The sequence below is a fragment of the Melospiza georgiana genome, chromosome 23 (genome assembly GCF_028018845.1).
Source record: "Melospiza georgiana isolate bMelGeo1 chromosome 23, bMelGeo1.pri, whole genome shotgun sequence".
In the NCBI taxonomy this organism is placed as follows: Eukaryota; Metazoa; Chordata; class Aves; order Passeriformes; family Passerellidae; genus Melospiza; species Melospiza georgiana.
The window spans coordinates 2,098,242-2,113,315 of NC_080452.1; the positions used below are offsets into that span (position 1 = coordinate 2,098,242).

The 15,074-nt window shown below is 59.0% G+C and overlaps 1 protein-coding gene across 1 annotated transcript; it reads left to right on the forward strand.

Annotated features, from left to right (window-relative positions):
• Window positions 1–7,165: 7,165 nt before the first annotated feature.
• Window positions 7,166–13,839, forward strand: LOC131092990 (Fc receptor-like protein 4). The gene is made up of 12 exons (XM_058039996.1): window positions 7,166–7,228; window positions 9,780–9,861; window positions 10,540–10,560; window positions 10,646–10,876; window positions 11,099–11,353; window positions 11,454–11,732; window positions 12,297–12,566; window positions 12,656–12,958; window positions 13,046–13,129; window positions 13,498–13,519; window positions 13,610–13,689; window positions 13,775–13,839. The coding sequence occupies exons 1-12, from the start codon at window positions 7,166–7,168 to the stop codon at window positions 13,837–13,839; spliced, it is 1,755 nt and encodes a 584-aa protein (XP_057895979.1).
• Window positions 13,840–15,074: the final 1,235 nt, after the last annotated feature.

Consider the following 15,074-nt stretch of genomic DNA (forward strand, 5'->3'; position numbering starts at 1 on the left):
TTGTGCCTGGGCCAGTCTGACCCTTGCTGCTGGGCCAAAGGCAGAAACTGCGGTGTGTCACCCCAGAGATATCTTGGCTTCCTGGAGATTGCAGCTGGGCACTGAACAAGTCCAGGCTTGTTAGGAACCCCGTTTACCTCAGGAGGAATGGCTTCAGGTGATGGTGAAGAGAAAAGGGAGAGGATTCTGCTGGAGGGTTTAATGTCCAGAGGTTTATTCCATGGTTACAGAGGTCTGAACGTGAGCAACTGCTCCAACAGAAATCTTTGCCGCATGATCTGATTCACCTTTTAAGCTCAGGGACAGGGGGAGGGGAGGTACAGGTGAGCCACCAACCCGGTGAGAGGGGCATGGTCTCAGGGGAAGATGACACCCAGAAAGGCCAATGACCCCCAGGCCTGAGGGGCATCCTTTGAACTTGACCAATCACATGACGCCTTGCTGGAATGTTGAGCCTGATTGACAGGACTTACTCAGCATGGGGGCAAGGGGGAAGGGAGAGAGGTACAGGCACACCTGGGGAAGTGACCTGGAAGTCTAAAATGGGACATTAAAGCACACCACAACAGTCTGTCCATCATCTGTCAGCCATGGCACACTGGGGAAAGTGTGACGCTTTGACAAAGCCAACTCCTGAGTGGCTGGATGACCAGAAGTGCCAGCTGAGGAGAGGGCCCTTGGTGACCGAACTGGCTTAAAAGGCAGAGCATGAGGTAGCCAAGTCCCTGACCCTATCTGCTCATGGGGTGCCTGTCCCATCCAGGCAGGAACCCAGAAGTTGGCAACTCATTTAAATGAGAAATATCTGCCAAGGAAACTGGGGGAAATTCCTGGAATGGAAAACCCATCTCAGAATTTTTTTTTAATTTCAATGATGATCTGGCTTCCAGGCCAAAGTGTAGGAAAAGGAATACCAGCTCTTTCCTGGGAAATTGATAAACCAGAACAGAACCAACAACACAAATCCAGAACTTTCCCTCCCGCTCAGCGCTGTTGGTTTTTGTGGCAGTTATAACCACGGCCAGCGGAGGGAGCCGAAGGGAGCACTCCCGGCCACCACAACAACATCAGCCACTCCACAATACTTTTCACTATCTGAGCAACATCACAATATTTATTCAACAGTATAATCAATAATATAATATCAATTCATATAATATCCAGTAAAAGTCAGCTTCCATTAACTTGTTTCTGTCAATATCTACCAGTAAAGAACTGTTATTCCTGTTCCCACATATTTACCTAAAAGCCCTGTAATTTCCAAAGTTATAATAGTTCAGAGAGAAGGGGGTCGTGTTTTCCTTTCCAAGTGAGGTTCCCACCTTGTTCAGCTTCCTTGACAGAGCTGAACAAAGAAATACCATTTCTGCCAGTTTAACCAAAGATCTGCATTTTTGTCCCAGGAGCAGGGAACCAGGTCCTGTGCCCCCTTGGAACTGGGACGGGCACCAGTAAGCCACCTCATTGGGAGCACTGGAAGGGGGATTGCAGAGCTACTAAGCACATCGGGGTAAAGAGGACCAAATCTGATTTTGATTTATGTCTCAACATATGTTACACATGAGGTGAAAAATGACTCTGTGGGCTGTCCATGTGCTGGGAACCATGTCCTAGGCGAGGCTTCACACAACAGAGAATCAGGGGAAAGAAAGCATCAGTGATCGGGATGTGAGTGACCCCCACTGGCTGGTGGGACAGATGCCTGGGAAAAATGTCTGGGGAAAAGTGCCAGGGAAATCAGGCTGTGAGAGGAGCCTTTGCAAGTAAAAGCAGCTAACTGTGACACAACAGGAGCATTTTGCTTTGGGTTTCCTGGAGGGATCAGGGGCTTGCTCGGAGGGCCAGTTTCGCCCTCCTCCCCTGTGGGACTGACATTCTCTGAACCGGGGAGAAGCACTGGGAGAGGCAAAGGATGATCCAAACAATTCTTATCTCATTTACTGCCCCTGTGTTGTTGACAAGTGGAATGCATTGTGGAAGATTGTTTACCTGAAGGGAATTTGTGATTGGATTCTGGTGTGAGTGTTTTGATTCACTGACCAATTGAATCCAGGTGTGTGTGTGTGGGGACTGTTGGCTGACAGTCATGAGATTGTGTTCAGTGGAGTGCAGTTGAGTGCTTGGCAGATTCAGTTTAGATGTAATGTAATATAATATACAATAATATAGTATAATAAAGTACTTAATTAGCCTTCTGATAAGATGAAGTCAGATGCATCATTCCTCCCAGATGTTGGGCAAAAATACCACTGATACTACCCCCAAACCGCCTTTTCCTCCCGGTGGTTCTTCTTCCCTGTCCACACATGTTCTTCCCTACTTCGCTGCTTCCATGAGGCAGCTCTTTCTTGCTCGTCCTGGACATTCCTTCATTGCTCCCAAATGGAGCGGATGCTGCCTGCACCCACCCGCTGACTCTGCTGCGTTTCCCATGCTGCCCACAGCACCGAGCCTGCTGCACCTGCCCACCGCAGCCCCAGCCCACGGCAGCCAGCCCAGAGCCACCAGTGCTGCAGCACCGGCCTGCAGCCAGCCCGCAGCAGCCAGCCTGCAGCCATCGCTCGCCCATGCCAGAGACACGCAGGTGCCGTCCTTGGAAATCATGCTCAGCCACTCACAAAAGCCATGTGGGCTCGCCCTGGCTTGCAGCACACACACTCCATCTGCCCAGCTGATGCCCACAGAGCGCCCGGGCTCCTTGTGGTAACGCTGTCCCTGACTTCTGTATCTGTCTCTATCCTTTTCCTTTTCTGCTCCCTTCTATCCCCCTTTGGTATGAACGCTTATCCTCCTTTATCAATAAACAGTTCTCAGATATAATGTTGCCACTTTTGTGCTTCATTTTCACCTTAGAAACCTTTCAGCAAGAATCCTCCCCAACTCCCCCTTTTCCAGTGGAATGGGACAGGGGTAGTAGGAGGGGAAATGGGGAAGCCCTGGGTGCACTGCAAGCACTGTGGGGAGAGAATGGGGCAGTCCCTGAGGGTACTTGGGCACTTGGATGGGGCTGGGGAGCCCCTGCAGGTACGATCGAAGCGGTGGGGGAGCCCTTGGGGGTACTGGGAGAGGAAATGGGGAGCACAGGGTGCCCTGTGTAGCCTCCCCCTGACCCATGACCACCTCCCTTGGAAGGATGGGCAACCACAGGAGCCATGGAGGGAGCACCCCCAGTGTCACCCAGTGCTCCCACTTCCCAGAGCATCACAACTTTTGCTGTAGATCGTCATAGATGTCACTGGGTTCCCACGGTTGCCTGTGCAGCTCCATGTACGTCGCCTGAGGATCCTCCATTAGGGATGTCAGGGAGTCTGCTCGGGCCCTGTGGGAATAAGTGGGTATGTGGAAGGGGATGGGAGGTGCTGGGGTTTGGGTGTATCATGGCTGGAGGCTGCACTCACCTTTCCTGGTGCTTCCTGGCATCTGCAAAGGAAAACTGGAGGGGTGACTTTGGAGACCCAGGGGCCCCCATCCACCCTTGGGAATGCTGAACCACCACCAGACACACAATTCTCCCCAGGCCCCCCCAGTATCCCTGATGCCCCCCCAGTATCCCTGACCCACCCCACTTGCACCACCACACTGAGCCCCCAGATCCCCAACCCTGGCAGGGATTGGGACCCCTGACAGAACCCCCAACATGCCGGCAGGACCCTCCAACAGCTCTGAGCCATGACCACTGAGGACTCAGCCCCTCCCAAGTCAAGGGCTGTGGGTGCTGCCCTATGGCTCCTCTTCTCTGGGGCCCTTGACACCCCTCTCCATGACCCCTGTCCCCCCATTGTCACCCACCCACACGGTGCCTCCAGTGCCAGGCCACAATGACAGCCACAAGCAGGAGCAGGAACAAAAGGGCCCCACCGACCCCTGCGGCCACTGCAAGAAACAGAGGGGGGTCACATCAGGATCACCCATCACCCCAAGGGTCTTGCACACCCTGGTGATCCTGTGTGAACCCACCTGTGACCCAGGGTGAGCCAGGTGTCACCTCCAGGGCCAGCTCAGGGCTGAGTGCCCGGAACACGCGGTGCCCGTCCTGTCCCAGCTGGTTGGTGGCCACACACTGGTAGGTGCCTGAATGTCCCACATCAATGTCCCTGAGCTCCAGGAGGGGACCCCAGGCCACATCCTGCCCGTCGTGCAGCCAGGTGAAGGTGACAGGGGCTGAGCCCACCTGCACCGAGCAGTGCAGGGTCACGTTGTCACCTGCATGTATCTGGTGTGACAGGTGACCGGGGGTGATGGTGGCATTGGCCACAGGCACTGCAGGGACAAAGACAGGGCTGAGGCCACAGGGAGGGGCTGGCACCTGGTATGGGGGGATAGGGACAAGGCTATGGGGGATGTTGGGGATGGGGTCACATCAAGGGGGGGTGAAGGGCACAGGAGAGAGGTGGGAGGACCCAAGAAAGGTGTCAGGGAGACCTTGAGGTCTCCAACCAAGGCACTCAGGGCGTCTCTGGGGGCTCCCTGTGCCCATCCCCACACTCCCTGCGCACCGTGATGTGGATCCAGGCGCTGCTTTTTCGCACGGACCCCATGTCAGAGTGCACCTGGCAGCTGTAATTCCCCGAGTTGGAGACCCCCACGGTGGGCACCAGCAGCTGTGGGGACCCCTGAGGGCCCCCCACCACCTGCCCATCTTGGTAGAACACGTGCAGGAGGGGGGCTCGGGGCCGCAGGGGGCTGGGGGTGCTGAGGCAGCTGAGAGTCAGGGGGGACCCCACGATGGGCTCGAGGGGACCCTCCAGCACAGGCACTGAGAAGAGCTCTGGGAAGGAGAGGGGAGGTGAGGACTGTGACTCTGAGTGTGCTGGGAAGTGGCTTTGGGGGCGTCAGGAGATTGGAGTTCCAGCCATGGGGGTTCTCACCGTGCACTGTCACTGTCACTGGTGCCGACTGTGCCCACGATGACATTTCGGAATCCACCAAGCCCCTGCAGCTGTAGTTTCCACTGTGGTGCAGCTGCAGAGGGGACAACAACAGCTCGGTCCCACTACGGGACCCCTCCACCTCCTTGACTCCATGGAAGAATCGCACCTTGGTGACAGGATAGTCCCGCCAGCGCTGGCAGCGCAGTATCACCGTGTCCCCCTCCAGCAGCTCCCGTGCTGACACCCACAACTCTAACCGGGCTGCAGGACAGGGGGGTGCTGTCACAACAGGGTCGCATTTGCATGGGGATCCCCCCATTGGGTCACACCCAGTGTACAAGGGGTCCCCAATTCCAACACGGGTTCCCCCACACTGGGATGCTCTGGGATGCTCACCTTGCACTGTCACTGTCACTTGCGGTGAATCCTGCTGCCCCCAGGATCCCACCCAGCACCTGCAGCTGTACTTGCCACTTTGGCTCAGCTGCAGGGAGGACAGGGACAGCTTTATACTATGACGAAGTCCCCTCAGTTTCTTCCCTTCATGGTAGAAGGACACCGAGGTGACCACGTTGTTCCACCGGCCCCGGCAGCGCAGTGTCAGTGTGTCCCCCTCCAGCAGCGTCCACGCTGGCACCTGCAGCACCAGTGGGTCTGGGGGACAGAGGGGTCCTGTCACACCCAAGGGCACCAGGACCCCCCATTATGTCACACCCAGAGCACCAGGGGTCCCCAGTTCCAACATGGGGGTCCCTCTACACTGGGATGCTCTGGGATGTCCCAAGAGCGGGGGATGGGCTCTGGTCACACAGCAGGTGACCAATGGAACAGAGACCACCCAGAGCCCTCAGACACCCCGTGGGTGCCAGGCTTGGGACACCCAAATCCCCCTCACCGTCTGAGACTCTCACGGGAGAACTGAGCCCGGTGCCAGGTCTGTCACACGGGTAGGTCCAATCTCAGTGACAGTGACGTGATCGCGCCTTTCCTGCCCCCAGCGCTGCCCATCCTTGTACCAGATGGTGGCACCAGCAGTCCCTGAGCCCTGGCAGGTCAGTGTCATCCGGTCCCACAGCACTGCTGGCCTCCAGGGGGGCTCCACCAGGAGCTGGGTGGTATGGGCACCTGTGGGTGACAGAAGACACCAGCCTGCCAGGGCCAGTGTGGGGCTGGGGACAGCAGGGTGGGGCCATGGCATCCCCCGAGGACTCACCAGCGAGGCCGAGGGTCTGGGCTGGAAGGGAGAAGGGACAGGGCTGGGTGGGGGTGGCACTGCAGGAACAGAGGCACAGAGGCATGGGGTTTAGGGGCTGTTGCCAGTCTCTGTGGGGGCACTGGTGTGGCACAGATGTCTCAAGGACAGGGACACAGCAGTCAAGCCATGCTCATGCATGGGGCCCCATGTTAGCACAGGTTACCCCTGCCACCCCATCCCCACATCCCCATGGCCCTGTGCCCATCATCGCATTCCAATGGCGCCTGGACCCATGGCCCAAGCACATGGTACCAATCCTGTTGTCCCTGTCCCTACATCTTTGTGTCCCTGTCCCCACAGCTGCTCAAGCTCCAAGGTTCCTTCTGCCACATCCTTGTCCCCACATTCCATCCCGCTGTCCCCACATCTGAGTTCTTTGTTCCTGTTCTGTGTTCCTGTCCCCAAAGCCACCCCACAACTCTGGTCACACTGGGCTCTGTGCCCTGCTGGCATTGGGGACATCAGGGGACCCCACAGCCCCCCTGTGCCCCCTCCCCTCCCCATCCCCAGGGTGTCAGGCCCATGCCCGGGGCACTCACCCCACAGGAGCAGTGCCACCTTCCCAGCCATCCCGGTGTCCCCAGCCATGTGCACTGGCTGTCACTCGCTGCTGTGGCCACCCCTCCCCTGGCTGGTGGCTCTTCGGATGAAGGGGAAGGAAGCGAGGTCATGTCCGTCCCCATGTGTAGGTGGCCCTTGGTGGGGGCAGGGTGGCCACAAGCTGGGCACAGGCTGGGGACAAGGCTGGGTGGCGCAAGGTGTGATAGGGGTTCCCAGGAGGGGGGGGCTTGGTGGGTTTGAGGACGTGGGGATGGGTGTCCTGGGAAATGGAGGTCCTGAGGAGGGGGAATCAATGGGGATGGGGGGGCCAAGGGAATGGGGGTGCCCAGGGCTGGGGGGACTCAGGGATGGGAGTCCTGGGGGAACGTGGGCTCCAGGGGTTTGGGGCCATGGGACGGGGACGCTGGGGGAATGGGAGTCCTGTGGGAAAGGGGATCCTGGGAGAATCAAGGTCCTGGAGGAAAGAGGATTTCGGGGAATGGAGAGAAGTGGAGATGGTTCCTTGGAAATGGGGTGCTTGGCCATGGAGATCCTGGGGAATGTCAGTACTGGGATGGGGGTCCCAGTCAAGGTGGGACTTAAGGAATGGGGCGCCCATGGTTGGTTTCCAGGACAATGGGGGCTGCCAGGGATGAGCAGTTTCTGGATGGGCACAGGTGTCTCAGCTCCTTCCCTGAATCCCTCAGATTTTGGGGTGACCGAGGGCCCAGCACTGCCCCTCCTGGGGTACTCCTTTTCTGAGCAGGCATCACATGGGGGTCTTGGGTACCTCTGCTTCTGCGCCCTCCCCTGCCTTTGAATTTTCCTCTCTTTATTTCTCTTTTTTCCTTTTTTTCTTCACGTTTGTGCCATGTCCACTCAGCCCCGGTTCCTGGCTCAGCAATCCCGGGGAGCACCTGAGCAAGGAAGGGGTTGGGGGCACCCAGGGGAGAGGGAAAATGCGGAGCAGTGGCTTCAGGGAGGGAGGGGGAGATTTTGGGGATGGAGGCATTGGGCTGTGCCCTCTCTACATTTTCTTTTTCCTGGACAAGAAGGAAGAGGCCATTTGTGCTAAGAGTGAGATGGGAAACGGGGGAGTTTCTGTCCTGGGGGGCACATCCAGAAGGGTCCTGTCCTGAGGGGATCCTGTCCCAGGGGGTTACACATCCTGGCATGGGGGGGTCCTGTCCCAGGGGGTGGCGGTTCCAGAAATGTCCCTGCACATTCCTGGCAGGGTGCCTCTCCCAGGGGTGGCACATCCTGGGGACCCCTGTCCATGCAAGGCTGGGGCCCAGCCATGGCCCAGCCCCACTGCACAGGGATGGCCATTGCCCAGCCCTGCTCTGCCCAGCCCCAGGGGGCAGCCAGCACCTGAGGGTCCCCCCCTGCCCCCTTGGCTTTGATTCTGGCAGCTTTAGAGCTGCTGCAGAGGTGAGAATTCTGTGGGTGGAAAAGGACCTGCCTGTGCTTTCCTCACCCATTAAAGCAGCACAATAACACAAAAGGAGCCCAATTGTTGTTGCCTTTGCAGTAGTTATGGGACTCTCTCAGTCCCTTGGGCAAAGGCACAAAATGATCAATTGCTGCATTTCCAGACTGGTTCCCCCACAGCTGCCCCTGCAGGGGCGGTTTCCAGCCAGCCCTGCTCTGAAAACCATCAAAGGCCCTCACAGAGACACTGCTTGGGCTCCCTTTGGCGTTGGTGCTTCTTGCAGTGTTGAGCAAACCACAGACAGGCCTTTCCCCCCACAGAATTCTCACCTCTGCTGCAGCTCTAAAGCTGCCAGAATCAAAACAAAAGGGACAATGGGGACCCTCAGGTGCTGGCTGCCCCCTGGGGCTGGCCAGAGCAGGGCTGGGCAATGGCCATCCCTGTGCAGTGGGGCTGGGCCATGGCTGGGCCGCACCCTTGGATGGCCACTGGCTTCAAGGAGCAGGAGTTTGGGACCTCCTTCCTGCTCAGGGTTCCATTCCCCAGCTGCTCTTGCTGGCTCAGATCCAGCAGGGGACAAGCAAGAATGGAGAAGTCTGGACCCCTCTGAAGCTGCCAAGCTCCAGGACAGGACCCTCTTCCCCAGCATGTGTCCCCCCTGGGACAGGATCCCCCCGAGACAGGAGCCCCCTGGATGTGCCCCCTAAGGACAGAACCCTCCCCACCACGTGAGAAAGGTGTCAAATGGCCTTTTCCTTCTTCTGCAGGAGACAGAAAGTGAAAGTGTTGGGGGGTAAAAGCTGCACTCCCCCATCCCCCACAGCCTCCCCAGCCCTCCCTGAAGACACCTCACCCCTGGGCTTCCCCCACGCTGGGCTTCCCCCACCCTGGGCTTTCCCCACCCTGGGCTTCCCCCCGCCTGTTCCCTGCTCCAGGTGCCCCCAAGGACCATCAAGGCACAAACTGGGGGGTTGTGAAATTGAGGGGTAAAATGATGGAAATGGAATAAAGAGAGGGAAAAATCACTGGAGGATGGGGGACACAGGCCCAGAGCAGCTCAGAATCTGTCTGGGGTGACCCCCTGGACACCGACACCATGTGGGGATGGTGCTGGCTCTGGGTCACCCAAAATCTGAAGCACCCAGGGAAGGAGCTGCAACCCATGGGCTCACCCAGCCACTGCCCATCCCTGGAATCCCCATTCCCCCGGGAACAGAAACATGGGACCTCCATTCCTTATGTCCCACTGCTTCTGCAGCCCCCATCCCAACACTGACATTCCCTAGTATCTCCATGGCCCAGCACCCCATTCCCAAGGAACTCCTTCCCGTTCATTCCATCCCCTGAAATCTTCCTAGCACCAACCATTCTCCCATCCCATGAACTCAAATCCTTGGATCCCACATTCCCCTGGGACTCCCATCCCTGAGTCCCCCCAGGTATGGAGACGCCCATTCCAATGGCACCCCGATTGCTGGATATTCCCCCTCCTCAAGACCCCATTTACTAGTGACCCCATTCCTGCCTCCCCAAAACCACCGAGTTCCCCACTCCTGGGAACAACATGACCCATTTTGTCCCACCCACACGTGTCCCCAGCCTGTGGCCACCCTGCCCCCACCAAGGGCCACCTACGCATGAGGTCGAGACCTGACCTCGCTTCCTTCCCCTTCATCCGAAGAGCCGCCAGCCAGGGGAGCGGTGGCCACAGCAGCGAGTGACAGCCAGTGCACATGTCTGGGGACAACGGGATGGCCGGGAAGGTGGCACTGCTCCTGTGGGGTGAGTGCCCCAGGCACAGGCCTGACACCCCAGGGATGGGGAGGGGAGGGGGCACAGGGGTGTGTGGGGTCCCCTGAGGTCCCCATTGCCAGCAGAGCCAGTCCATGTTACCCACAGTGGACCTGGGTGTGACTGGGGATGTAGGGTGGCTTTGGGGACAGGAAGAGAGGGCAGGAATTTGGGGATGGGGATGTGGGGACAGGAATGTGGGGACTGGCACCTTTGGGCTCAGGCAGCTCCGGGGGTAGGGACAAGGCAACTGGGATGCAGGGACAAGAACCATGAGGATGTGGCCATGGGGATGGGATCACTGGGATGGGATCATGAGCTGGTGGGGATGACCTGGGCCAGCATGGGCTGTGTCCGTGGTGTCATCGTGCCTGGGGTGTTCTCAGTGTCCCCATGTTCTGCCTCAGCCCAGGGTGGCCTCGGCGTCCCTCTTCCCAAAGTGTCTGTGCCGCAGAGATATGGTGCACGGGTGGCTGTGACACAGACATGTCCCCCTGCCTGTCCAGACTTTTGGGGACCACCACACACTTTCCCACAAGAGCATCTGTCCCCACGGGGACACTTTGGGGACAGCCACCACACCCTGTACCCTGTGTGCCTCTGTCCCCATGGTGACACCCCCACTGAGCCTTGTCCCTTCTCCCTTCCAGCCCAGACCCTTGGCCTCGCTGGTGAGTCCTCAGGGGATGCCTCGTCCCCAATTCGCTGTGCCCAGGGGATTGGCCCTGGCAGGCTGGTGTCCCCTTTCACCCACAGGTGCCCAGACCACCCAGCTCCTGGTGGAGCCCCGCTGGAGGCCAGCGGTGCTGTGGGACCGGGTGACACTGACCTGCCAGGGCTCGGGGACTGCCGGTGCCACCACCTGGTACAAGGACGGGCAGCATTGTTGGCAGAAGGGACAGGATCGCCTCACTGTCACCGAGAGTGGCACCTACACATGTGACAGACCCGGCACTGGGCGCAGCCCCCCCTTGACAGTCTTAGATGGTGAGGGGAAACCTTTAATGATCATGGGGGCCCCAGAGCGGTAAGGGTGGGCTCTATTCTGTGGGTGGTCTCACACCCCTCGTGTGACAAGAGCTTGTGCCCTGCACACAGGGACATCCCAGTGCACCCCAGATCACCCCAGAGCACCCACATGTCCCCGGTGCTATGGGCACCCACCCCAGACCAGTCTCATCAGTGAGATGTGACCTTCCTGTCCCACAGACCAGCTGGTGCTGCAGGTGCCAGCGTGGGCACTGCTGGAGGGGGACACCTTGACACTGCGCTGCCGGTGCTGGCAGGACAACCATCTCACCAGGGTGCGATTTTACTGGGAGGAGAAGGATCTCGGGGGGTCCCTCAAGGGGACTGAGCTGTCCCTTTCACCTCTGCAGCTGCACCACAGCGGCCGCTACAGATGTGAGGGCTTGGTGGGGTCCTGGCAGTCATGTTCAGCAGCAGTGACAGTGACAGTGCATGGTGAGCACCCACACGGCTGGAACTCCAATATCTTGACAACCCCAAAGCCACTTCCCAGTGCACTCAGACTCACAGTCCTCACCTCTCCACTCCTTCCCAGAGCTCTTCTCGGTCCCAGAGCTGGAGGGTCCCCGCGAGCTCACTGAGGGGTCCCCCCTGACTCTCAGCTGCCTCAGCACCCCCAGCCCCCTGCGGCCCGGTGCCCCCCTCCTGCATGTGTTCTACCGGGACGGGCAGGTGGTGGGAAGCCCACAGAGGTCCCCGCAGCTGCTGGTGCCCACTGTGAGGGTCTCCCACTCGGGGCATTATGGCTGTGAGGTGCACTCCAAGGGGGGGTCCGTGCAGAAGAGCAGCAACCGGCTCCGCGTCACGGTGTGCAGTGAGTGCGGGGATGGGCACGGGGAGCCCCCACAGATGCCTCGGGACCCCCACACTGCCTGGCATCTTCCAACCCTCCCTGATGCCTGCTCTGGGGCACCCAACCTTTTCCAGATCCCTCCCTGCGCCCCCCCGTCCTTTCTCGGGTCTCTCCTCGGGACCCCCAGTCTGTACACGGGTACCCTCATCCTTCCCTGGTGCATTTTCTGTGTCCTGCCATCGCTGCCCCGGGCCTCTCCTAAGCTCCCCCCATTCCTGGCTTGTGTTTCCCTCCATCCTTCGTTGGGTCCCCTCCCCCATCCCTGGGTCCCTCCACCCCTCTCTGAGGTCTCTGCACATTGCCCAGTTCTAACCATCCCCTCCCATGGTTCCCGTACCCTTCCTGGTGTTGCCCACCTCCTTCTCCAGATGTTCCTTCCCTGACCCCCTTATCATCTCTCGGTGTTCATTTCTAAGCCCCCCTCCCCCAATCTCTGCACCCCCTCTCCCTCACTGGAAATCCCCTGCCCCTCCTTGACACACCCCCGGGTCCCTCACTGTTCCCTGGTGTCCCACTCTCCAGCAGGGGTCCCACCCTCGGGGGTGTCCCTGTCAGTGCAGCCCCCTGGGGGACAGGTGGCACTCGGGGACAGCCTCGGGCTGAGCTGTGCGGTGGCCATAGGGACAGGTCCCCTGTCCTTCTACTGGCACCGGGAGGGCTCGGGAACACTGGTGGGCACCGGCCCCCGCCTGGAGCTGCGCCACGTTGGGGACAATGACAGCGGCCAGTACCGGTGCCGGGTCAGTGACGGGAACAGCGTGGCTGAGAGTGACCCCCTGAATGTCACCATCCTGGGTGAGCAAGACCCTCGGGCTGGGGATGACCCCACCCACAGCAACCCCATCCCACCTCGCCAGGTGCCAGCCCTGTCTCTATCCCCGCAGTGCCCGTGGCCAATGCCACCATCACTCCCTGTCCCCTGGCACACCAGGTGCATGCAGGTGACAACATGACCCTGCGCTGCTCGGTGCAGGTGGGCTCAGCCCCTGTCACCTTCACCTGGCTGCACAATGGGCAGCATGTGGCCCAGGGTCCCCTCCTGGAGCTCAGGGACATCGATGTTGGACATTCGGGCACCTACCAGTGCGTGGCCACCAACCAGCTGGGACAGGATGGGCACCGCGTGTTCCGGGCACTCAGCCCTGAGCTGGCCCTGGAGGTGACACCTGGCTCATCCTGGGTCACAGGTGGGGTGACACAAGTGAGGTCATCAGGCAGTGCAGGACCAATGGGGTGATGGGCGACCCTGATGTGTCCCCCTCTGTTTCCTGCAGTGGCCACAGGGGTCGGTGGGGTCCTTTTCTTCCTGCTCCTGCTCATGGGTGTCATTGTGACCTGGCACCGGTGGCACTGTGTGGGTGGGTGACAATGGGGGCATGGGGGTTCCAGGGAGCTGTAGAGGCCCACAGAATTGGAGAAACCACAGGGAAATACCCACAGCACCACAATTGTGACTTTGGCTAGAGGTCTTGCAGGGTTTGGGGAGGTGCTGAATGGTCCTGCAGGGATGTTGAGGATTCTTTCTAGGGCCCTGGGGGTTTTTGGGGAAGTCTCTGTCCCTCCTGGGATTTGGGTTCTTGAGTGTGAGTTGTTTGGGGACACTGGGGAGGCTCATGGATTCTGGGGGACTTCAGGGATACTGGGAGGTCTTGAAGGGGTCCAGGAATCCTGAGAGGGGTCAGGGTCCTGGGACCCCATAGTCACTCCTCCCCTGCTTCCATTGCAGCCACCAGGAAGAACCAGGAAAGGTGAGTGGGGGGCTCAAACCACACTCTCCCCTTTTACCCAAACCCCCAAGACCTCCCATCCCCTCCCCCACATCCCCTATATTCCCTCAGGACCTCCCCGGATCCCCTGGCCCCCCCAGAGGAGGGGGAGGTGCTGTACACCCACGTCGTGGTCACCAAGAGGGCAGGGGGTGAGTACGGGGGGGACACACGCAGAAGGACACGTCACCCACGAGTGTCACTCAACCCAGATCCCACAGCCCGTGTCTCTCGCAGCGTCCCCCTGTGCCACCACCCTCAAGGATCCCCAGGTGACCTACGCGGAGCTGCAGGGACACTAGGGGCGACCGCGGGAACCCGGTGACATCTACGGGAATGTGCTGTGACACTGGGGGGAACTGCGGGGCACTGGGGGTCCCCATCCATGGGCACCCACTCGTGTGTGTGCTGCCACGAAAAACTGCCCCTCTGCCTCCCTGTGGGGGCACAAAGATCCCAAAGGGCTGAGAGGCCAATTTCCTGAAATAGCAACGATAGAGAATAAAACCAACAGCAACAGCAACAAGATTCAGACTCCAAATGGCCACACAAGGAAAGATTTCCAGGGAAAGCACCCAAAAAGGGACAAACCCCAAACACTCCCCCAAGCATGTTTCCTCCACCAGAGGAACCTGGCAGGGTTCTGGACCTTCCTTGCTCTGACAGCCACAGCAGCCTTCAGGAGGCTCTGGATTCTCTTGTCCCCTGTCCCAACCCCCTCCTGTGCCGTGTTCCCCACACAAGGATGTCACAAAGGCCCTGTGGGGCTTCCAGAGCCTCCTCCTTTGCCAGGGCAGTTGGGTTCAGGCCATGGTACATGGTAGGGTGTCAGAGACAGGAAAAGTTTCATGTCTGAAGACATTTTGGAACACCTATGTGTGTCAGGCCTTGCTTTTGGTGAGACAGGGCTCCATCTTTCCATCAGTCTGTCAGCTGTGGCACACTGGGGACAGTGTGATGCTCTGCCAAAGCCAGCTCCGGAGTGGTTGGGTGACCAGAAGTGCCATCTGAGGAGAGGGCCCTTGGTGCCCCAACTGGCTTAAAAGGCAGAGCATGAGGTGCCCCAATCCCCGATCCTGTCCCTTCTTGGGGTGTCTGTCACATCCACGCTGGAACCCAGGAGTTGGCAACTCATTTAAATGAGAAATATTTGCCAAGGAAACTGAGAATGTTCCTGGAATGGAAAGACGAGCCATCTCTAAATTTCTTTTAATTTCCAAGTTTATGGGGATACCAAAGTGTTGGAGAATGAATAACAGCTTTTTACTGGGAAATTTATAAACCACAACAGAACCATCAACACAAACCCAGAACTTTCCCTCCCACTCAGCGCTGTTGGTTTTTGTGGCAGTTATAACCTGGGCCAGCAGGGGGTGCTGCAGGCAGCACTCCCGGCCAGCAGGGGCGCTGCAGGGAGCACTCCTGGCCAGCAGGGGGAGCTGCAGGGAGCACTCCCGGCCAGCAGGGGGCTCCGCGGTCCAGCTCCATCCCCTCCAGGGGCCATGGCAGCCTCGGACAGGAGTCAGGAGGGGAAATC

Bases quoted from the DNA above. Each gene is read 5' to 3' on its own strand.
- LOC131092990 (XM_058039996.1), top strand. From the start codon at position 7,166: ATGGAGAGAAGTGGAGATGGTTCCTTGGAAATGGGGTGCTTGGCCATG. The intron at 10,561-10,645 runs GTGAGTCCTCAG...TTTCACCCACAG, and splicing joins CCAGACCCTTGGCCTCGCTG to GTGCCCAGACCACCCAGCTC. The intron at 11,354-11,453 runs GTGAGCACCCAC...ACTCCTTCCCAG, and splicing joins AGTGACAGTGACAGTGCATG to AGCTCTTCTCGGTCCCAGAG.